At 42.4% G+C, this 25640-nt stretch overlaps 1 protein-coding gene across 4 annotated transcripts in view; it reads right to left on the minus strand.

Annotated features, from left to right (window-relative positions):
- Positions 1–25640, minus strand: part of LOC129824105 (dipeptidyl aminopeptidase-like protein 6) — a 169101-nt gene that overhangs the window by 33578 nt on the left and 109883 nt on the right. For all 4 annotated transcript variants that reach the window (XM_055883448.1, XM_055883447.1, XM_055883445.1 and 1 more), the window contains 3 exons: positions 9199–9313; positions 7193–7291; positions 43–137 (listed from right to left, as the gene is read on the minus strand). In XM_055883448.1, the coding sequence (XP_055739423.1) occupies positions 43–137; positions 7193–7291; positions 9199–9313 (309 nt within the window). The remainder of the gene's footprint in view (positions 1–42; positions 138–7192; positions 7292–9198; positions 9314–25640) is intronic.

A 25640-nucleotide genomic window follows, 5' to 3' on the forward strand; every position in this document is an offset into this window, starting at 1 on the left:
CTTCTCATACAGTTTTGGGAATAAATATAACCTAATACTCACAAACTTCCTGTTCTCCACCAAAACGACCCTCTCCTGTGTTTCGACGTTGAGTTTGACCACATCCCCTTCCTGTATTCGATACAGCAGTACATTGTCTGGAAATAATATACAGCACAGAAGAGAGAGAATTACATATTGGAATATGCAGCTGGCTGTTTCAAACAGTACAAATAGTGATGGATCAGGGATTCTAACCTCCTGCCTCTGAGGAGCCAGCCTTCCACACTGGACTGGGGGTAGATTGTTTTCAGGAGGCACAGAGGGCCAATTGGAGCTGGCCCTGCTGGCAATCGTGTTACCTCTGCAGCATAATATACAGTAGTTGTAGGGTGTGATGGTGGTAGACGATTTTCCCACTATTGTTACGACCCAAACTGTATTGTGCTGGCTCAGAAATGTTTTCCTATGGTGGAGGCATAACTACGCCAGCACAGTAGACCTTGGCTCCGCTTTGCTGAGTACTATGAAAAGGATAGTGTTGTCCTCTAGACCCGAGCCACTTCCTCAAGTGACACTGTGTCCTGTTCGGATAAACCCCCCTCCCAAGAGAAGAGAAGACGAGAGAAAAGGCCTCCGTGCTGCTATCTCCAATGTTTTTACCCTTCAAATAAAGGATGATTGAATAGCCATCTCATCTTCCTTGCTTACTATTCGCCACAACAATAACACAATGGTGCTGATGCTAGTGATACTGGCAGGATTTCATATGGCTGGACATAATGGCTTTTTTTTATGGTGGTGGTGTGTTTTTCCAATAAATAAACTCTTTACGTATTCTGTTCTGAAAATGTTTTTCTGCTCCAAAGTCCAAATATTTGTTCAGTCATGACAGTTCATCTCTCAAAACACAATAATGGATGCATTAGGTATAATGGAAAGTGTACAGTATGAGTATCCTGCCAGTCCACACTCCAGAAGGCCTGACAAGTCAGCTGACTTCTTTAAAGTAGTGCATAACAACTTTAACAAAAGCGATTCATTAAATTGCTGTAATTAATCAATCAATTAAAAGTAATGAGAGCAGAGAACATTCCAATGTGGTGTTAGACAAAGGACAAGCTTTGAGGTGTGCGTGTGTGTGTGTGTGCGTGCGTGCGTGTGGACTTGTTTAACCAGAAGTCCCCACAAGAATATAATTTTTTTTTTAAATGACCATCTGGGAACATTTTGTTAGTCGCCACAAGGTCAACTGCTATTTCTAGGGGGTTTAGGGTTAAGGTTAGAATGAGTGTTAGGGTTATAAATTAGGTTTAGGGTTAGGAGCTACGGTTAGTTTAAGGGTTAGGGTTAGGAGCTAAGGTTAGGGTTAGAGTTAAGGTTAGGTTGTTGGGTTAAGGTTAGGGTCAGGGTTAGGGTAAGGGTAAGGGTTAGGGTCAGGGTCAGGGTCAGGGTTAGGGTAAGGGTAAGGGTTAGGGTCAGGGTTAGTGTAAGGGTCAGGGTTAGGGTCAGGGTTAGTGTAAGGGTCAGGGTTAGGGTAAGGTTTAGGGAAAATAAGATTTTGAATGGGACTGAACTAGGTTAGTTGTACAATACTGTGTGTGTGCTTCTGCTGGTGAGGTTAATTATCATGATCCATCTGCTGAGGGAAATGCCCTCATTTCCCTACATATTATTTGGCTGTGTGCAAGGGAAAACACTGGACATCAGTATGTTGCCAACGTCATAACGGGGTGACTGGGCCAAAATATTCTGCCATGATTTAAATTATTAATTCAGTTTCACTGTAAAGTCCATGGAGAACAAGAGCACCTCCTCCCAGCTGCCCACTGCACTGAGGCTAGGTAACCTCACCGATAAATCCATGATAATCGAAAATTTCAATAAGCATTTCTCTACGGCTGTCCATGCTTTCCTCCTTGCTACCCCAATCCCGGCCAACTGCTCCGCACCCCCCGCAGCTACTTGCCCAAGCCTCCCCAGCTTCTCCTTCACCCAAATCCAGATAGCAGATGTTCTGAAAGAGCTGCAAAACCTGGACCCATACAATCAGCTGGGGTAGACAATCTGGACCCTCTCTTTCTAAAATTATCCATTGTTGCAACCCCTATTTACCAGTCTGTTCAACCTCTCTTTTGTATCGTCCGAGATCCCCAAAGATTGGAAAGCTGCCGCCGTCATCCTCCTCTTCAAAGGGGGTGACACTCTAGACCCAAACTGTTACAGACCTATATCCATCCTGCCCTGACTTTCTAAAGTCTTCAAAAGCCAAATTAATAAACAGATCACTGACCATTTTGAATCGCACCTTACCTCCTCCGCTGTGCAATCCGGTTTCCAAGCTGGTCACGGTTGCACCTCAGCCACGCTCAAGGTACTAAACGATATCATAACCGCCATCGATAAAAGACAGTACTGTGCAGCCGTCGTCATCGACCTGGCCAGGGCTTTCGACTTTGTCAATCACCGTATTCTTATCGGCAGACTCAATAGCCTTGGTTTCTCAAATGAGTGCCTCGCCTGGTTCACCAACTATTTCACAGACAGAGTTCAGTATGTCAAATCGGAGGGCCTGTTGTCCGGACCTCTGGCAGACTCTATTGGGGTACCACAGGGTTCAATTCTCGGGCCGACTCTTTTCTCTGTATATATCAACGATGTCGCTCTTGCTGCGGGTGATTCCCTGATCCAACTCTACGCAGACGACACCATTCTGTATACATCTGGCCCTTCTTTGGACATTGTGTTAACTAACCTCCAAACGAGCTTCAACGCCGTACAACAATCCTTCCGTGGCTGCTCTTAAATGCTAGTAAAACCAAATGCAGGCTTTTCAACCATTCGCTGTCCGCACCCGCCCACCTAACTAGCATCACTACTCTGGACGGTTCTGACTTAGAATATGTGGACAACTACAAATACCTAGGTGACTGGCTAGACTGTAAACTCTCCTTCCAGACTCACATTAAACATCTCCAATCCAAAATCAAATCTAGAATCGGCTTTCTATTTCGCAACAAACAACATCGCTCACACCGCCAAACTTACCCTAGTAAAGCTGACTATCCTACCGATCATCGAATTTTGGCGATGTCTTCTCAGTTGCTAACCTTAATTTGCTAACTGACAACTTTACTGTTTTTACTTTTTAATTACCATTTATATTTTTTCCCTCACTCAACTTTTTTTTCATTCAACTTTTTCACTCCGGACGCTTTATCTGGACATGGTTCGTCAGGACTTCCACCAGCCGAAACTAAGTAGTAACATTAACATGATGCCTTCTAATTGCAGTCGCTGTACTCATAATATACAGGAGAACGATTGCCTTACGGCGAAGATAGCTGTGCTGCAACCCAGCTTCAGACGTAATCATTAGGCAAGGGTAATTTCAGTGTAGGAAAGGATGAAACAGCGTCTGTGCCACCAGTAAGTACAGATAGTAGTATAAATCCCCTCGCACGGTCCCCGCAGCCGGACAACTTTCTCATGGCTTCTGGAGGGAAATGCTGTAGGAATGCTCAACCGGTGTCGCTCATTCAGCCGACAGAAACTTTCAACCGGTTCTCCCCATTAAGCAGCGAGTCGGAGTCAGAGGCCGAGCCTTCTCTGGTCTCTACTCCTCCCGTTACGGGGTCTGAGACGCCGAAGCCTCTCACCATTAGCTCTGATAAATTGAAAACCTTAGTCATTGGCGACTCCATTACCCTCAGTATTAGACTTAAAACGAAGCATCCAGCGATCATATACTGTTTACCAGGGGGCAGTGCTACCAACGTTAAGGCTTATCTGAAGATAGCGCTGGCTAAAGATAAAACTGGCGAGTGTAGAGAGTATAGGGATATTGTTATCCACATCGGCACCAGCTGCATACTGGACCCTATTACAACTAAACTACTGAAAGAGCTGCTTCCTGTGCTTGGCCCTCCTATGTTGAACATAATAAACGTCTCTCTATCCACCGGATGTGTACCAAACTCACTAAAAGTGGCCGTAATAAAGCCTCTCTTGAAAAAGCCAAACTGTGACCCAGAAATTATAAGAAACTATCGGCCTGTATCGAATCTCCCATTCCTCTCAAAGAAAATTTGAAAAAGCTGTTGCGCAGCAACTCACTGCCTTCCTGAAGACAAACAATGTATACGAAATGCTTCAGTCTGGTTTTAGACCCCATCATAGCACTGAGACTGCACTTGTGAAGGTGGTAAATGACTTTTTAATGGCGTCAGACCGAGGCTTTGCATCTGTCCTCGTGCTCCTAGACCTTAGTGCTGCTTTTGATACCATCGATCAACACATTCTTCTGGAGAGATTGGAAACACAAATTGGTCTACACGGACAAGTTGGAGCCTGGTTTAGATCTTATCTGTCGGAAAGATATCAGTTTGCCTCTGTGGATGGTTTGTCCTCTGACAAATCAACTGTACATTTCGGTGTTCCTCAAGGTTCCGTTATAGGACCACTATTGTTTTCACTATATATTTTACCTCTTGGGGATGTCATTCGAAGGCATAATGTTAACTTTCACTGCTATGCGGATGACACACAGCTGTACATTTCAATGAAAGTGAAAGACCCAAAATTGCCCTCGCTGGAAGCCTGTGTTTCAGACATAAGGAAGTGGATAGCTGCAAACTTTCTACTTTTAAACTCAGACAAAACAGAGATGCTTGTTCTAGGTCCCAAGAAACAAAGAGATCTTCTGTTGAATCTGACAATTAATCTTGATGGTTGTACAGTCGTCTCAAATAAAACTGTGAAGGACCTCGGCGTTACTCTGGACCCTGATCTCTCTTTTGACAAACATATCAAGACTGTTTCAATGACAGCATTTTTCCACCTACGTAACATTGCAAAAATCTGACATTTTCTGCCCAAAAATGATGCAGAAAAATGTATCCATGCTTGTGTTACTTGGGTTACTGGGTCAGACTACTGCAATGCTCTACTTTCCGGCTACCCGGATAAAGCACAAAATAAACTTCAGTTAGTGCTAAATACGGCTGCTAGAATCCTGACTAGAACCAACAACAGGGGTATCATCGGATGGGGCCACAGTGTCTCCTGACTACATCTGTTTAATTTGGGCCATACCTGTCCTGTACGTGCTCTGCATACATTATAGCCACAGTACTGTATGGTGCATGACGGCATAAACTGGAAACTTATTATGAAGGATTTACCACAAAATGACATACAGAATCAATGTCTATGGGATTTACTCACCGTGGAGAGACCATGGTGGGGACAGGCACATTCCACAGTTCCATTGGAGTAATTACATGGCTCTGTCTCTCTGTATAACCCTTAATTAAATGTGCTTTCTGAAAGCAAAGTACAACTTTACAAACTGTTCTTTCCACTGCCACCTGTAGACTCAAAACCGTAAAAACACTAAATACATGCAGGCAGTGTACTAGAAAAAACTTTTTGATACTACTAATGCTTTTCACACTATAACCATATTTGCATAAATCACAATGCATTTCAAAGGCCATAGACCTGAATGGGAAAACTTTGCCACGTAACTAGTCTTCAACCGTTTAAGCTGGATACTCCATTGAAACTTTAAAACATGCAGACCAGTCTGGAATGGTGTACTTGTATAGAGCCTTTTTATACCATTTATACTTTTTGAACTATAACCATTTTAAATGTACATAAAAGCTCCATAGGTTTGAATGGGAAGTATTTGAATTCACCACTTATCTTGAAACATTAAAGCTACCAACACCAAAATTACTTTAAAATGCGCAGACTGGCACTGGTACACTATTGTTGCTTGAATTCTTTTTGTTAACCTACGTATACTTTTCACACTACAACCATATTTGCATAAATCCAACTGTATTTCAGGTGCCATAGACTTGAACGGAACAAATTCCGGTCACTACAAGTCTTCAATTGTTTTAGCTACAAAATGGCCTTCAAACTTCCAAACGTGCAGACTGGTTGGTGGGTGCTGAGCAATGTTCGTTCAAATTTATTCGTCAGTAAGCAAATTTCAGGTCTGCTGATCGCAAACTTGAACATTGTGAAAATTCTGTGCAACTTCTGTTTACACTGAGGCTGTACCTGCTTTAAGTTACAGTTTTGAAAGTGGCCAAGTAGGCTACTGTGGCTATTTGATCATAATGTAGGCCTTCCAGACTGGCCTACCATAAAAAACAATGGAGAAAATTCATCCTACAACATGTTAACATGGAAATAGCTGTTCTATCATTCAGCCTACAGTAGCAGCAAATGTGTGGCCTACATTCCATGAGACTTTTGGAAAAAAACACGCAGGGCTTGATATTAACCTGTTTATCCACTTGTTAATCAGACAAGGAGGTGACTGGAAATGTGTTGTTTGATGCAAGAAACCACTTTACAAAATAAAATGCATTATTGTTCCCATACTATTATTACAGAGAATAAGATAAATTATGCTACCCTCTGCTTACGGTCTACTTGGTTTATTCAAGACCGTCTCAAAATACAACACTGCCTCTTTAAGACAGAAAAAAACTATTTTCAAAGATGGCTAGAAATGCACATATTTTGTGCTCTTGTAGGAAGCAACCACTCCCCCATTGTTGACAAGAAATTAGCTATAACTGGGCTAATAACTCACTAACTAGCAAAGAATATGATCAAATGTGCTTAGGTGGCTACATGCAGCTTTCGATTTGATCTCAAAACAAGCGGTTCTACTCACAACCGCTCATACTGTAAACACAGTCCAGTTCAAAGTGAATGGCACAGATCCATATATGGTAATGGCTATTTGCATGTAGGCCTACTGCAGCTCTGATTGGTTATGGCGCACCAGTCTGTTTAGACATCAGGCCTGAGTCATGCCTGTCAATGCAATAGAATCCTACTCCAATGCGCTCTGCCTACAAGAAAATCCCTTGCACAGTTAGCTTTGCCTACTAAGTCTTGCATAATTGTTTTGTTTCGATATGTTGCATTGAAAATGGCATTGACTCGATCACAATTCCCACAGTTGAGAGAAACGTTGATAGTGTTAACTAAAGGGGAAAACTCTAGAAAGTTGAGTGAAGTTCAATCTCGTGCTTCTCTGCGTGGGCTGATATTTCTTCTGCGTGGCAGTCCGAGGGGAGCTGGGCAACCGCGCACGAACGCAGGTTAGAGGGTACATTGGTTCTGAGTGAGGTTCAGTTTCTTGTGGCGGATGAGAGGGCAGGGTGTAACTATAGCAACTCACCGCTGAGCCATGTAGCGTCGGGATCATGCACATGAAGGTCTCCTCCGAAGATGTCCTCGATGGTGACTTTCTTTTTGTTGGCAAGGCTATCATCTGCAACTACCAGTGGAATATATCAAGAAAACAAAACAATGGAAGAAGACATAATTAATAAGTTACAGCAATATGATAATGTTAAGGTTCAATTCTCATTCACATGACTTACCTGTAACTAAAAAAGGGATCTGGCCATCTTTGTTATCTGGTTGCTGTCAGTCAGTCAGTACTCTGACATAGTAATACGTTTACAGTCTTCCTTTGTGACTGGAGCAGCCTTCAGCTGCAGGGAAGTGCATTTTCCATTTCCAAAAAAACGTTTATATTTTACTTCTCCTGCAACAAGTTGCCTGAGGGGTCATAAAAACAGACCAGGAAACGGCTGGCAGAGTCTGACTATTACGTGCATTTTCTGTCTCTGGAGATTGTAGGACTTCCAGCAGCAGTTCCCAACTCACAGACACAGCAATTACGGAGAGGTTACAAAGGAGGAATAGACACTTGGCCCAGGGTAACTCTCTATTGATCCACCAGCATCGATTCACTGCAGCCTGGACAGTTTTTCAAGCAGCCATAACTCCCTCTACCCCCAGCTACACAATCCCTTCTGCAGTTGACAGCAAAACTGCAGACCAGACAAGGTAGACAACAGAGGTAAAAGGTTGAGTTATATAGAGATAGTGGTGTGTGTGTGTGTGTGCCTTTCAACCCCATAGGCCCACGGTCTGGGAGCTATACCGTCAGTGCCTTTGCAAGTCTATACATTTACACATTCTCTTCATCTTTGGTAAATTACCATGGAGAGGGATTCATTCCCAACATGTGGAAAATAGCAGCTCTGATGCACTGCCAATTATACAAATGACTAGAGCTATTACTGCATAATAATTTCCATTAAACGACACTGAATGGCGTTATACATTAAATCCCCATTACCTTGCGAGAGGATGACCTCACCTCGTCTCTCTGAAAAACCAATATGCAATCTCCAAGCTGACACATTACCATCACCTTCTCTACTCCTGGCTGTCTATGAATGAATGGGCTTATGAAATGACCCACTGGGCTGTCTGCTAGTAAGGCCAATTGTAATCCCTCTCAATCTAAGTAGAAGTTTTCATTTGGCGGCCTGACTCCGGTATGAGTATGTCTTGATTTAAAGGGGCAATCTGAAGTTGCTACATCTATTTTGGGACTTCTAAATGAATGATATGTACCCGTTGATTCCTGAAGAATATAACTGATAAATGTCTCGTGAGCTTAGTTCAACTGTCGTACCCCACCAGAACCCAAAATATAAGCTTGTTTAATTACAATGTTTTTAAACTAAGTAAATGTAAACAAACACTGCATAGCCTGAAAACATGGTCAAAACTATCATGTTGATATCATGGATGGTCAGTCCTTGCATAGCTCTGTCTATGAATTTGAGAGTGGATACATTTCTCCAGACCCATCCTGCAGCTTTTTAGCGAAACAGTGTCTGGGAGACGGAATTGTACAACATTTCTTTGGGAAGTGATGCTGTGTTCCGCATTTGATAGTGTGTGTGGTGTAATCTAGCCGATTGTAATGGGTGTTTCTAAGTGTGTTTTTATTATAATATAGCTGAATGTGTTTGTGTTATTACAGATTTAAAATCTTAATTTGATCACCCTGTTGCAGGAAAACGTTCCTGTAATGCAGAAAATGATTAACTTGCACTGTATTTTAGGTTTAAAAAGACTTCTGAAGTCTGTCATTTCCACTTTGAAATATCAGACTTTTATTATGAAAAATGTGTCAGCCCCTACAAAATGTCCATTAATTATAATCCACATAATAATTCACATTTCCCGTTGCTGCAGTATTATTTTCCTATGTAGCAAACTAGCTCAAATTAAGATCCTACATCTGTAGGAATATGGTGTGGTGTTGGTAGTGTTCAGTAGCTGAGTTTAAAAGTGTATGCAGCTTTATGTGTTACGTACTTGGGGTGAGCACGATGACAGAGGTGACGATCAGAGACAAGATGATGCAGATGACCAGCAGGGCGATGACTATCCCCTTCCAGTTCCTCTGTGGAGGGGCACTGCCCACCAGCTCCTGCAACACAAACACACACACATTAAAGTTAATAGGGGTCTATTGGGAGAAAAGGAGGGGAGGCTTGTGTTACTACTGCAGTACTCCTGTGATAGGCTCTCAGCCACACAGCTGTTGAAAGAAACTAGTGGGAATCTAAGTGACAGAATAAACTCTGAAGGTGGAAATGACAGGAAAAAACAAGAATATGCTGAAGACAGTTCCTTATGTTAGCATGTACCGCATTGGGAGATCCAGAGAACTTGAGCACATCCCCAAAGTATTTCACCCGAGGCTTCTGCGACACCTTTACCGTAATACACCTTTCCTCTCCTACAGGCAAAGCCAAACAGATGCTAGATGGTCTATATATGAAACCCTATTACTCTAAACACGTACAGTCAAATCCAAGTGACATACAAAACCTATCTATACCCCCATGGTGGTGCAGTGGCTGTATCGGTTAACCAATAAGATTGCCAATCGAATGTAGGCTGAGGCAGATCATTCATTGCACAGTTACACCATCTCATTTGCTCATATAAAAAGCCCAGCATGATATTACACATCCAATTCATTGATAGTTGTGGTAAAGCAAAATGGAGATTGGTTCATGAGACAAGTGTGAGTGTCCTATAGGTGAGTCAGACTATCTGTTAGATTGCTACTATATCTGTTGGTATCGAAGGCTGATTCTAGCCTAGTTCCAGTTCTGAAATAGCTTTTACCAATTCCTCTGACTATCAAGGCATGACAACAGAGTTGGCTAAAGCACAGATATCACAGAGATCTGGAAATAGGCTAGACGTATTGATGCAGAGAGCCAGTGCTCTTGAACCCTGTACAGCGTCTCATCGTTAAGGTCTGTGTCGCTCTGCTCTCCACTGAGCTCTGATTAGTGGCTGGAGCATAGCGTGTCACTGTGGGCAGATAGAGATCAGGCTTAATTAGGAACAATGCAATCAACAGATCTGGATCAATATGGATCAGTGTTGCTCTGCATCTTTCTGTATGAGGCCATGGTGGTAGTAGTGACTCATGCATGTGTGTGTGTGTTAGGGTTGTCACGGTAGAAGCATCGAGATACTACGATACCAGATTTACCTTGGCAGAAAAAAAGAACACGAAGCAGACCAAACACTATGGATCGTAAAAACCTTTATGTAAAATATTGTGTCCTATAGCTTGCAAAATATACAAATGTGATTCTGAGTGACACCATAAGGAAGTTTCTTCCAACATTAGGACTGTTTTCATCAAGAAATAAAAAGGCAATTCTGCCATTTGTCAACGTCATATTCAGCATCTCCACCAAACCAGTGTCTATATATTCTGAGCAAAAAAAGAAACAGCCCTTTTTCAGGACCCTGTCTTTCAAAGATAATTCGTAAAAACCCAAATAACTTCACAGATCTTCATTGTAAAGGGTTTAAACACTGTTTCATATGCTTGTTCAATGAACCATAAACAATTAATGAACATGCACCTGTGGAACGGTCGTTAAGACACTAACAGCTTACAGATGGTAGGCAATTAAGGTCACAGTTATGAAAACTTAGAACACTAAAGAGGCCTTTCTACTGACTCTGAAAAACACCAAAAGAAACATGCCCAGGATCCCTGCTCATCTGCATGAACGTGCCTTAGGTATGCTGCAAGGAGGCATGAGGACTGCAGATGTGGCCAGGGCAATAAATTGCAATGTCCGTACTGTGAGAAGCCTAAGACAGCGCTACAGGGAGACAGGATGGACAGCTGATCGTCCTCGCAGTAGCAGACCACGTATAACAACACCTGCACAGGATCGGAACATCCGAACATCACACCTGCGGGACAGGTACAGGATGGCAACAACAACTGCCCGAGTTACACCAGGAACGCACAATCCCTCCATCAGTGCTCAGACTGTCCGCAATAGGCTGAGAGAGGCTGCACTGAGGGCTTGTAGGCCTGTTGTAAGGCAGGTCCTCACCAGACATCACCGGCAAACAAAGTCGCCTATGGGCACAAACTCACCGTCGCTGGACCAGACAGGACTGGCAAAAAGTGCTCTTCACTGACGAGTCGCGGTTTTGTCTCACCAGGGGTGATGGTCGGATTCGCGTTCATTTTGGAAAGAATGAGCATTACACCGAGGCCTGTACTCTGGAGCAGGATCGATTTGGAGGTGGAGGGTCCGTCATTGTCTGGGACGGTGTGTCACAGCATCATTGGACTGAGCTTGTTGTCATTGCAGGCAATCTCAACACTGTGTGTTACAGGGAAGACATCCTCCTCCCTCATGTGGTACCCTTCCTGCAGGCTCATCCTGATATGACCCTCCAGCATGACAATGCCACCAGCCATACTGCTAGTTCTGTGCGTGAGAGGACGTTTCTTTTTTTGCTGAGTTTATGTGAGAACAGCACGTTTCTATGATCTGTGGTTAAAAATGATAAGAAGCAAGGTCCTAAAAAATGCTTCTCTGTGACATCACAGGGTAGGATTAAAACTGTGATCAGTGTTGGGGAGTAGTGAACTACATGTAGTTCATCTAGTGATTTAATTACATTTTGCAGTAGCTTGGTGGTAGTTGAACTACATTCACATCTTGGTAGTGTTTTCAGTAGTTAGCTACACTACATGGTAAATGAAAGTAATGAACTACTGGAACTACACACTACTTTCTTTGCAAAAATCAAATCAAATATGGATGAAGTAGGCAAGAATTTCCTTTCTTTTTCGGCATCAGACTTCCCTAATTCTCACTTGAAACACTTTTTGTGTGCCTAATTCTTACTTTCTGTGGGCTAAATCACTTCTGTCAACATCTGACTACAGACTGATCTGTTCTTGCAATTTGTCATCTATGACATTTCAGATTAAGATATGATATTTTTTAATGAAGTACACATGTAGTGAAAAATTGTTCTAAGTAACTTTAGGTAAGTAAACAATATTTTTCTTCAGGGTAGCTTTATTTTATCTTAACTTCTTCCAGTGTGAAGTAATTGATAGCTTGGTAAACTATTTTCAGAGTAGTATCCCCCAACACTGACATTGATTTTCAAACTTTGCAACAAGTTTCTCGCCCTATGGAGGGTATTTTCTTGCTCCCCCGCGTCACTGTGAATGTCATACAATTTGAAAATCACAGTAAAAAATTTTTGGGGAACTTTTAATGATGTCATCAGGCAGAACTTTTTAACTTAATATTTCTTTTCTACAAAACGTAGAAATGCGCTATCTCACATATGTTGAAAATGGTATTGTGCTGGAGATAATGAAAATGAGGTTGAAAAGTGATGGAGTTGCCCTTTAAATCTGCTCCATGTTTTGTTTCCATGCCACGATACTTCTGCGTATCGCGATACTGGTATTGTGGCAACCCTAGTGTGTATGTGTGTTTGCATGTGTGCAACAGCAGCAGTTTCGTATATTATTGTTGCTGCGGAGGCATCTCCCACATATTAAACTGATAGTGAGATAAGGCTGGAGACTGAAATAGAGGAAATTAATCTGCCTGTGTTATCACCTCCTAATGGAAATGCTCCAACTGTGGATTCATCAGGAAATCACTGTCTGCTGCCCTCTGACCTCCGCAAGGAATAAACAAATGAATAGTATGGTCTGCAGATCAAATGTACAGAACAAGGCCCATAGATATCTACAGTACACTGCAAAGGTTCAGGTGAGAATTTATTACAACCAGTCAATCGTCCATTTTGAACACTCAAAGACTTTTGAACACTTTGAAGACAACCTTTGAGAGCCTGGCATCAAGGTTACAGGTGAAGCCAGGTGGACACTACACCACTTTCAAAATCTAATATCGCTGAGCCTCTCACATTAAACGACTGGCTTTACTGTAGTTTTTTGTCTTGCCAACGTGTGGTGCGCTGTCGCGCACACTAAACGACGTGACACACACTACAAAATTCTTTACTTGGTCGCAAAAACAATTATGTGATTAGATTGTTAACGCAGCTAGAATAAGCTGTGACTCACAGCAGCCTCAAACGTTTTCAGTCAGACATTCACACCTGTCATACAGAGTTCCAATAACATTTTGAATTGAAAAACATTGCTTGGGAACTTCTGAGCTGTAATGATTTGACACTTGCAAATTTGTATACAAACACATACTAGTACTAGTCATTGCTCCTTCTCGAGAGTCTACACATTCTGGGTGAAGCGAAACAACATCATCATCATTTCACTGTCTTCTTCTCTGGTGAGCTCTCATTGCTTTTTGCTGATCACCGTTCTCAAAACGTGACGTTGCACACTACGAGAGCATTGCATATTTCGTGCCGATCAAATCAAACATGTTTGAAAATATCGGGAAGTCTGGGACTGCTCAAATACGGGATCGGTAGCCCTCAGAGTGCGTCTCTGACTCGCTCACATTAAACAAGCGTCGGTGACGGCTGCTTGCCCCGAGTAGGCAATGACATGGGGATTTTGTGTTCAATATCAAAAACTTGTCTGGAACAAGTTTTTATGTGTAGTGTACACCAGGCTTTAGAGGTGACTGGTAGCCTAGCGTTAAGAGCGTTGGGCCAGTTACTGAAAGGTTGCTAGTTCGAGTCCCTGAGCCAACTTAGTGAACAATCTGTCGATGTGCCCTTGAGCAAGGCACTTAACCATAATTTTTCCTGTAAATCGCTCAGGATAAAAGCATCTGCTAAATGACTCAAATTTAAAATGGTATGGCTCAGTGATAATAGAACCTACAGCAGAAGTAACATCCCACTGGGCACACACTGGTTGAATCAACATTGTATCCACGTCATTTCAATGAAATTACATTTAACCAAAGTTAAATTGACCTCTGTGGCCGGAGGGATATCCAATTACATTCTATTCTAACCGAGGAGCTGGGAAAGTCTTTGCTCAGCAGAACCATACTAGCCATCTTGATGCCAGTCTAAATAGCTTGTGTGAATATTCAATCTCTCCAGTCTGTAGGCTTTTTCGCCCTTTTGCCTCCTCTCTAGTCTCCTGCTCCCTTCTCCTCCACTCCAGTCTACTCCTTCACTTTACCTCATCAATATGCTCACAGCAGGGCTGTTCAACATGAGTCCAAGGCGGGCCAGTATGAGCCCCGGAGAAGTAAACAAAATTGGGAATATTTCAGAAACATCCTACACCTTACTTCCTGATGGAAATATGCAGGTGTCTTTATACATGCTGCCAACACTAAATCACCTTTTAACAAGACAGGCTCTTTATCTTCTATATATTTTTCTTCTATTTGTTTGTCTGTATTTCTCAGTTCTTGTAGGAACCTGTGTGTCAGCCAACAGATCCTCAGTTCACCGTTTCACCAACACCTGCCAGCTGCTGTTGTCATCTGAAACACCTACCTGGTTACTGCTAGCTACTGTCATTACCATCCACATCTCATCCTCTAGCAACAATAGAACAAACACTGCTGTGACAATATGTGAATTTAGGCACACTGCCTCCACACAAAACGTACTAGGTTGTTTGTGTATGTAGCCTGCAGACACATAGTACCTGTCCTGAATACAAATTATGTGTTGCGTGTTCATACTCCTTTAATGCACTGAAAGAGTCGAACTAATGGCAAAAAAAAACACTTTGCCATGTATAAAACATGTAGTCGAATCTGCATAAATTCATTAAATGAGGTTGTACAATATTCTTATGGTGTTCTTCAGCAACTCAACAAAGGGACGAATTTGAGCTAACAAATACTAACTCTACTGAAGTTAATAAAAACGATGTAGGCCTACCAAAACCTCCTTTGGCACCAATAACCATCTCACTACAGGAAAACAGACAGACAGAGGCTCCTACAGATGTTCTTTCTGTCCTATCTGCCAACAAGCCATATGCTCCAGCTCTACATTACAAAAACTGTACAAACTCAAACTTTGGCTTTCACCCCAAGAGGTAGACTCACCAAAAGACGGGGTTGAGCCCACAAAGAGTCAAGAATACTTCCTTTGAATGCAAGAGAAAGTGCAGAACTCTTGAGTGAGCTTCTTTGGGCATGGCATGGGAATTCTCATGCATTAGGCAGTACTCATGTATTAGCCAGCACGCATTGGGTTTGACAACAATAAGTGGCTCCATCAATAAATGAGGACCAGAGCCCTTTTCACCCCTGCTGTTTTTAGCAGACATACACCACACCAAAACAAAGCGCGCCAGCGTAGTCCATCACTCTCTCTCTGTTTCTCTCTCTCTCAATCAAAAAGAGTGGAAAATCACAAGAGGGAAAACAACAGATCTTCTTTCCATCACTTTGCCATCTTCATTCTATTTTCAGGTGTGTGTGCTAAAGTATAAGATTGTGTATCCACCTCACTCTGATCTCCATCTCTTGCCTAATTCAGACAGAATTGACGGTATGTTTCAGGTTCATATTGTCACGCGTACAAGAACAGTGTAATGCCTTTCTTGCAAGCGCTTTACCAACAATGCAGTAATCAATATCAGTAGCACTATAAGATAAAATAAAGTAGAGCAAAAACACACGAGAAATAGAAAAAAGAAGAACAAGAGAACGTAAGCTAGCAACAGTTGAAGTCGAAATTTTACATACATTTAGGTTGGAGTCATTAAAACTTGTTTTTCAAACACTCCACAAATTTCTTGTTAACAAACTATAGTTTTGGCCAGTCGGTTAGGACATCTACTTTGTGCATGACACAAGTCATTTTTGCAACAATTGTTTACAGACAGATTATTTCACTGTATCACAATTCCAATGGGTCAGAAGTTTACATACACTAAGTTGACTGTGCCTTTAAACAGCTTGGAAAATTCCAGAAAATGATGTCATGGCTTTAGAAGCTTCTGATAGGCTAATTGACATAATTTGAGTCAATTGGAGGTGTACCTGTGGATGTATTTCAAGGCCTACCTTCAAACTCAGTGCCTCTTTGCTTGACATCATGGGAAAATCAAAAGAAATCAGCCAAGACCTCGGAAAAAATGTGTAGACCTCCACATGTCTGGTTCATCCTTGGGTGCAATTTCCAAACGCCTGAAGGTATCACGTTCATCTGTACAAACAATAGTACGCAAGTATAAACACCATGGGACCACGCAGCCGTCATACTGCTCAGGAAGGAAATACGTTCTGTCTCCTAGAGATGAACGTACTTTTGTGCGAAAAGTGCAAATCAATCCCAGAACAACAGCAAAGGACCTTGTGAAGATGCTGGAGGAAACAGGTACAAAAGTATCTATATCCACAGAAAAACAAGTCCTATATCGACATAACCTGAAAGGCCACTTAGCAAAGAAGAAGACAATGCTCCAAAACCGGCATAAAAAAGCCAGACTACGGTTTGTAACTGCACATGGGGACAAAGATCGTACTTTTTGGAGAAATGTCCTCTGGTCTGATGAAACAAAAATAGAACTATTTGGCCACAATGACCATTGTTATGTTCGGAGGAAAAATGGGGGAGGCTTGCAAGCCGAAGAACATCATCCCAACCATAGTCTGGGCACAGGGGTGCCAACATCATGTTGTGGGGGAGCTTTTCTTCAGGAGGGACTGGTGCACTTCACAAAATTGATGGCATCATGAGAAAGGAAAATTGTGTGGATATATTGAAGCAACATCTCAAGACATCAGTCAGGAAGTTAATTTGCTTGGTCACAAATGAGTCTTCCAAATGGACAATGACTCCAAGCATACTTCCAAAGTTGTGGACAACAAAGTCAAGGTATTGGAGTGGCCATCACAAAGCCCTGACCTCAATCCTATAGAAAATGTGTGGGCAGAACTGAAAAAGTGTGCGCGAGCAAAGAGGCCTATAAACCTGACTCAGTTACACCAGCTCTGTCAGGAGGAATGGGCCAAAATTCAACCAACTTATTGTGGGAAGCTTGTGGAAGGCCACCCAAAACGTTTGACCCAAGTTAAACAATTTAATGGCAATGCTACCAAATACTAATTGAGTGTATGTAAACTTCTGACCCACTGGGAATGTGATGAAAGAAATAAAAGCTTAAATAAATTATTGTCTCTGCTATTATTCTGATATTTCACATTCTTAAAAGTGGTGATCCTAAATGACCTAAGACATGACATTTCTACTAGGATTAAATGTCAGGAATTGTGAAAAACTGAGTTTAAATGTATTTGGCTAAGGTGTATGTAAACTTCCGACTTCAACTGTATATACAGGGGCAGTTCCAGGGTCAGTCCCAATATCATATTTACAATGTGCAGGGATACTGGAGTGGTAGACATGTATAGGGGTAAGGTGACTAGGCATCAGGATATATGATAAATGGAGCAGCAGCAGCATTTATGGTGATTGTATGTGAGTGTGTGCGCGTGTGCGTGTGTGTGTGTGTGTGTGTATGTCGAGTCAGTATGAATGTGTGTGCGTTTTGTGTATGTGAGCCAATTTAAGTGTGTGTGTGTGTGTGTGTGTGTGTGGGAATGTGTGCGTGTGTGTGTAGAGTCCTGTGACTGTGCATTTAAGTAAAATAAAAGGGTCAGATGCAAATAGTCCATGCAGCCATTTCGTTAGCTATTTAGCAGTCTTAAAGCTTAGGAATAGAAACTGTTCAGGAGCCTGTTGGTGTCAGACTTGTTACTCCGGTACCACTTGCCATGCAAAATCAGAGAGAACAGTCTATGGCTTGGATGGCTGGGGTATTTAACAATGTTTCGGGCCTTCCTTTCACACCGCCTGATATAGAGGTCCTGGATGGCAAGGAAACTCAGCCCCAGTGATATACTGAGATGTCCGCACCATCATATGTAGCGCCATGTGATCGAGGGTGGTGCAGTTGCCATTTCAAGCAGTGATGCAGCCAGTCAATATGCTCTCAATGGTGGAGCTGTATAACTTTTTCCTCCCTGTAGACTGTCTCATCGTCATGGGTGATCAGACCTACCACCGTCGTGTCGTCAGCAAACTTGATAATGGTGTTGTAGTCGTGCATGGCCACGCAGTTGTGGGTGAACAGGGAGTACAGGAGGGGACTAAGCACACACCCCTGTGGGCCCCCGTGTTGAGGGTAAACATGACGGAGGTGATGTTGCCTACCCTCACCACCTGGGGTCGGCCGGTCAGGAAGTCCAGGATCCAGTTGCAGAGGGAGGTGTTCAGTCCCAGGGTCCCTAACTTGGTGACAAGCTTGGAGGGGACTGTGGTGTTGAACGCTGAGCTGTAGTCAATGAACAGCATTCTCACATAGGTATTTCTCTTATCTAGATGGGTGAGGGCAGTGCGGAGCACAATTAAGATTGCGTTGTCTATGGATCTTTTGGGGCGGTATGCAAATTGGAGTGGGTCTAGGATGATGGAATTGATGTGTGCCTTAAACAGCCTTTCAAAGCACTTCATAGTTTCAGATGTTAGTGCTACAGGACGGTAGTCATTGTGGCATGAAGCCTTAGATTTCTTGGGAACAGGAATGATGGTGGTCAGCTTGAGACGTGGGGATACTGACTGGGACAAGGAGAGGTTGAAAATGACCATGAATATGCCTGTCAACTGTTCTGCGTATGCTCTGAGAACATGCCCTGGAATACAGTCCGGTCCTGCTGCCTTGCAAGTGTTGACCTGATTAAAAATCTTACTCATGTGAGGGAAATGTTATGTTTATGTATTAAATAAATGCTACACAGTATCAAGTCAATGCTACTTTCTAATAACTAATTAGAAAGGTTCATGCAGGTGACTGACTGATCGTGTATGGAGAAATCCTCATTATCATTGTTCCTCAACTTGGCAGTAAGCCCAGAATATTGCTATGGGAACAACCGAGGTATCTCAGTTTCAAGGTCTCAACTTGGAGAGAGAGAGAACCTCGTGAGGTATTGGTCAGTCATGTGCGAGCCACCGGTAGTGATTAATTAATTATGCTAAATCATGCAAATATAACTTGTCTGTGTATAACCGTATATAAGACAACTGCTGGGACTGCCCAGGCTTGATTGACAGGTGTACTATGGCGCATTGAGTTGGTTGGAACCTCTCCAGCGCTGACAAATAAAGGATGAGTTATTTAAGATTGACTTTGAGTGTCCCTTTGTCAGAATTTCCACAACACACATCGGCCTCGGAGAGCATGAACACCCAGTCCTCTGTGTCCTCTTGCATGGCTTAGTGTTGTTTTCATCTAGATGTGCATAAAATGCATGGTATGCATGGTCTGGTAGAGAGGCACCTTCCTTTGTAATCTGTAATGGACTGTAACCCCTGCCACTTGCGGCAGGCGTCGAAGCCTTTGTATTTTCAAAAGAGTAGAATAGCATATATTGAGTTGAATTGTGTGACTTGTCTGTGCAGTTTATAGGCTACATGGCTATGCCATGCACATGAAATCAATAATTTGTTATTTTGACACGTACATTCCCCTGCCCTGATCACAGTCAACACAGTTAGAATATAATGGAATATTAAAGAATAAAATATAAATCATATTTTTCCAACACAACTTGAATGTCGTGAGAAGACGTTGAACCGCTGTCATATAGCAAAAAAGTAGTGCTTGAATGTGCTTTAGAAACCTTAGAATCTGCTCTTTCCAATCATGTAAATAACTTATAAATCTGACCTGGATGAACCTCTGTAGGATGATTTGAAAAAAATCGCTTCTCTTAATCCACGTTTCATATTTCTTTCCTCCACCCTCTCCGCTTTGTTCGATACCATGTACATTGATAGCTTGCTAGCGAACTTCCTCGCCAACTGAAGTTTTAATAGTAGCAGCAGACAGTTATCTAAACAGGACTAATCATAGTAAAATATGCTCAACATAAACATCCAAGAAGATACTGCAGCCTATAGCTTATGCAACTGCAGGAGAACAGGAATAGTGGTTTGCATAGTTGCACACGGGCTCCCCTGGAAAAGAGAGGTCATGTGTAGCTGAAGAAGCTCATTCATATTAACCCATCATTTGTTGGCTAAATATTAGGCCTAATACTGCAGTAAATGAATCATCCCCAGCCAATGTGATCACACATCACATGCTTTCTCTCCTTTTGATCTTCCCACCAGTTATTGTGGTTGAAGACAGACTACTAGCAGTTTGAAGTTGAAGTTAGAAACGTATGCATATTAACCCATTATTTATTAGCTAAATATAAGGGCCTTTAAATATTTACCTGTTGAAGTAAGAAAAAAAATGAAATGGCAGATCTGTGTTCCCCAGGCTAAATGCTAAAGCATTTCAGTGACAATAGACAAGAACAGCTCAAGAACAGGACAACATACACTTAAATGAAGATAATAAATGCATTTATTTAAAGCTTTGTGATTGACAAAGACAATTTTGATGTTGGACAACAATAGAATGTTCATGATTTAATGCGTGCCAAAGCCGGTAAGATGAAAGGCGAAGTTTAATACTGAGGCGTTAGCGGGACTTTTAAACATAATACCGCATTTATGACTATCTCGGTTCGCGAATAAAAGCACAGGTGTTGTTACCGGAAATACCTTTCAGATATAAAGGCGGTAAAAAGTTGATGGCATGGTAAAATTGACGGCTTTTTGTCTGTGTATGAATGGGATATTTCTCTCTCCATCTCGATGTCTCCATATCTCTCTCGCTGTCTCCTTGCTTTCTCCGCTCTCTTTGCTGAAGTGTGAAATGGATCTTTCCTCATCTCTGAGCACCCGGTTTCAACGGTAACCAAGAGAGTCCTGGGCTGTTTTAAAAACGTAAAAGACACATCCTCTTCCACGGCCATCGTTGCCATCGGTCCAAAGCCAAGCAAGGGAAGTTGGCAACGTAAGCCCCTCAGCCCTTGTTTGTAATTGAGTGTGCAAGTGTACAATTCTGTTCACTCCAGGGCCTGAAACATCCCATAATTCAATTTGCGATGATTGTCCATCCGCCAAGAAAAGTCAGCCAAAACTTAGAACCAATATCAATAAGGAAAAGTCAACATACAAGTGTAAGTAAAAACGAATGTAAATAAGTTAGAAATTGTGCTGCTAACGCACATGATGGCACAAACACATATCATAAAAGTAATGATGTTTTTCTTTGGTTAGCTTTTGGAAAGGTTAGCTAGCGCATGCAACTTCCCCTGACATCACACTTATACATTGTCATTTTTGATTTACCTGATATTGTCGGATGGCTAGTATTCAATGTCTGTGGATGCGTTGTCTTCTTGCCAAGATATAAAATGCAATCATAATTGACTGTAGCGTTTATAAAGCACACACAACAGCTACCGGTGGTTCCATGATGACTGAAAACACAACCGTGGGACGAATTAGTGACGAATTTCCGGGCAAGGACGGTCCATTTAAAATGAATTCATTCTTCCCTTGCCCTGCAAGTGTCAACTCATCATACGTCATCAGAAGTGTTCACTTAATTTGAGGGCTGAGGGTTTTTCTTTTACGTGTTTGGAATGCAGCCCTGGAAGTCTGAAGAGCAGAAAAAGAGTGGGGGTGCCATTACTGACAGGTGGATAGGGAGCAGATACATATGGGGTTCATGAAAATGATTGAAGAGTGGAGAGTCAAGGGTCTGAAATACAGGAATACACACTTGAACAAGTGACGAGAAATACAGTACACACTTGAACAGGTGAACAGAAATACAGGAGTGCACACTTGAACAAGTGACCATGCAGTCCAAGACAGATTCGCCTGGTATCATTCAAATGTCACATAGCCATAGCCTGATAGGGGTCAAGCCCTGCCCTGTGAGTGACTGGGCACTTACTGACTGGGGTTAACTTCTCCCCTGAAACACCATCATCAAGAAATCATGGGCATTAACTAGTGAGATTAAGAATGCATGCCAGCCCAGCAGGGCATATAGTAGGGATTGAACTAGGGCACCTGTCTGAAACTAGTGTGCCACCGCCCGCTGCTCTATTCGGAAACTTGGACCCTTCTGTCCTCCTGCAGTCAATCGAGGTCTGAATAGGACCAAGTCTATTGTCCGAGGATAATGGGCACCAACTGCTCTTTGAATCAGATACCTGCTGTGGACATTATGATAAAGGTGTCAACTGTGATGGGAGGGTATAACATTTATGTTGAAAGATGGGTAGGCCTACAAATCAATGTGTACCCACTCCATTCAATATAGAGTACTGTACTCTGCCATGGCATAACACATTTGATAGCTTAAGAAAAGTACCGGCACACATAGTGTACACTTCAGAAGAGAAAATGTCCTAAAGTTCACTGAAGGGGGTTCACTGAAGTGACTCATACCATTGTATTTCACTGTGTTGAAATACAATGGTAAAATACTTAGGACAAAAACAAGTGCTTTGTGTTGTCCTCCTTTAGACTCCAGCCAAAACCTATTCAATTATTTATACCTCAGCCTTTTATTCCTTTCTTTCATTTTTCTTTTGGAATTCATTATTTAATATCTATCTTCACCTAGAGACTGTTCTGTTCTGCTACAGGGATTGCTGTGGTAACCTCTTCCTACATTGGAATGGGAAATTAGTGAGATTCAGAAAAATTCTTTGTCACACCCTGATTGGTTTCACCTGTCTTTGTGCTTGTCTCCACCCCCCTCCAGGTGTCGCCCATCTTTCCCATTATCCCCTGAGCATTTATACCTGTTGTAAGAATATGTCAAAGATAAATACACATTGCAGAGGACGAGAGGACTAGAATAAACAATCAATGGAAATAGTGTTTTTTCTGTAATAGGGAATTATTTATCAATGGGTCAGAGACATGGGAGGAATTTGTCTATACAGTGAGCCTGAAATCGGACACTTGTTATTTGGCCATTGGCCCAGTTGAACAGCAAGACTTCTAATTGGTCAACCACAGGCTAGGCCTGGGTTATAAAACTACATTCTGTCCCTTTGTTCTGTGGAGAGAACCACAGGAGAGAATCTACGAGGACAGGGGAGAATGACCGTCTACCTCACCGAATGATTTGTCCTCTTCAAATAAACCTATTTCGTCCCCCTGATTTGCTTTGGGGTCTGTGTTATTAAAGAAAAACATCAACTGCTAACACAATGTTCTTTGTTTGTCTGTTGCCAGTTAGTCTTGTCTTGTCAGCTCTTACCAGGGTGCTTTCCCGTTTTCCTGTGTTTGTTTGTTTCCTAGTTTTCCCGGTTCTGACCATTCTGCCTGTCCTGATCCCAAGCCTGCCTGCCGTCCTGTACCTGCTTGAATCTGACGTGATTATGAACCTCTGCCTGTCCTCGATCTGCCCTTTGCCCCGTGCTATAATACATTATTGAGAACTGTACTATCCGCCTTCTGTGTCTGCATTTGGGTCATATCCTGAGACGTGATATTCTTGTAGACTGTATGAATCCATCACTGACAACGCTGCACAGAAAAGTAATCAGAACATAACAACATAAAATATTACAGCGCAACTTTGGTTTTAGAAGTGGGGAGGACATAAACTGGCGGGGGATCTGGGGGTCCTCCCACAGAATTGTCTGGGCATCTACAACTAATTTCCTGCATTTCTACACAATTTATTGAATTTGGCTGCTGACATGATTATGGATCATCCTGAATGAATCGTTAATAATGATTAGTGAGAAATTATAGACGTACAAATATCATACTCCCCCAAAAATGCTAACCACCCCTGTTACTGTAATGGCAATCCACCATTTCTTTTGGGCACAAAATAATCTGAAACACAACCAAAGCAAAATGCAAATGCAAACAACAAACTTGTAGAGTCACAAGCTTGATGTAGTCATTGCGTGCTATGAATGTGGGACCAAATACTTCACTTTGTACTACTTTAATACACATACAAGTGAACTTGTCCGAATACTTTTGTTCCCCTAAAATGGGGGGACTATGTACAAAAAGTGTTTTCATTTCTAAACGGTTCACCCGTTATGGATGAAAATACCCATCGAATGAAAGCTGACAGTCTGCAGTTGAACTTCATAGTCATTGTTTGATTCCAAATAAAAAAATAAAATAATGCTTCACTGTCCCAATAATTACAGAGGGCACATATCATAGGCCTAATAGTACTCTTTTTACTTGCACATAATATAGCTGGATTGCCCCGTCCTGCCCCTAGGGGTCCACCGCCCTGCAGCGCAGGGCGATTTTATTAAGAAAGGCATTGATGTTTAAGGCTAGGTACATTATTGCAACGATTGTGCTTTTTTCGTGAATGCGCTTTTGTTAAATCACCACCCATTTGGCAAAGTTGAAGTAGGCTGTGATTCGATGATAAATTAACAGGCACCGCATTGATTATATGCAACGCAGAACAAGCTAGTTAACCGAGTAATATCATCAACGATGTGTACTTAACTTGTGATTGTGAAGATTGATTGTTTTTTATAAGATAAGTTTAATGCTAGCTAGCAACTTACCTTGGCTCCTTGCAGCCACAAGGTCCTTTTGATGCTGCACTCACCTAACGGGTGGTCAGCCTGCCACACAGTCTCCTCGTGGATTGCAATGTAATCGGCCATAATCGGCGTCCAAAAAGGCTGATTACCGATTGTTATGAAAACTTGAAATTGGCCCCAATTAATCGGCCATGCCAATTAATCAGTCGACCTCCACTGTGCACCATGACAGTGAAGTCTGTAGAGCTGTTTATGTCAGTTACACTACTAGCTCAGCACTGGGAATAAATATATGTTTTCAGTTAAGTCAAACAGCAGTTACCTTGCCAGCTACATCAGTCAAATATACAGTAGCTCGTTTTTTATCTGCTTGCTTTTACAACTCGAAGGAAAAGTACAACACACACAGACAACAGTTGTCTCTGTTCGCACGCTTTGTGGAGTCCATCCGCATGGTCCTAAATCCAGCCGACTGAAACCACCAAACAGCCTACCCGACCGCTCTGAGGCGTCCGCATGGTCCTAACGCACACTTATGCCCCTTTAGGTATCACAGTGCAATGATAAAACTGGGACAAAAATGCAATTTCAGAATGTGGGGGGGGGGGGGGGGGGGGTTAGGTCCCCCGTCCCCAGTGAAAAATAATATGAAAAGGTCCTTTGCTTCGTGTGTGTCGGTGTGTGTGTGTGTGTGTGTGTGTGTGTGTGTGTGTGTGTGTGTGTGTGTGTGTGTGTGTGTGTGTGTGTGTGTGTGTGTGTGTGTGTGTGTGTGTGTGTGTGTGTGTGTGTGTGTGTGTGTGTGTGTGTGTGTGTGTGTGTGTGTGTGTGTGTGTGTGTGTGTGAGAGAGAGAGAGAGAGAGAGAGAGAGAGAGAGAGCGCACGCGCGAGTGCGTGTGTGCCTGCACTTCCTCTTCAGTTACAGACAGTAAAGTTCTATTTGATCTTGAGAAAAAAGGAACAGTGTGTGTACCGTCTATAAGACTGACTGCAGGAGGTCTTTCAGCTTGTGTTACTGACGGAAAAGTGAACCCGCACCCTCACTGCAGCAAACTGTATGTCTATATCTCCACAGAT

Source organism: Salvelinus fontinalis, chromosome 26 (genome assembly GCF_029448725.1).
Source record: "Salvelinus fontinalis isolate EN_2023a chromosome 26, ASM2944872v1, whole genome shotgun sequence".
Taxonomy (NCBI): Eukaryota; Metazoa; Chordata; class Actinopteri; order Salmoniformes; family Salmonidae; genus Salvelinus; species Salvelinus fontinalis.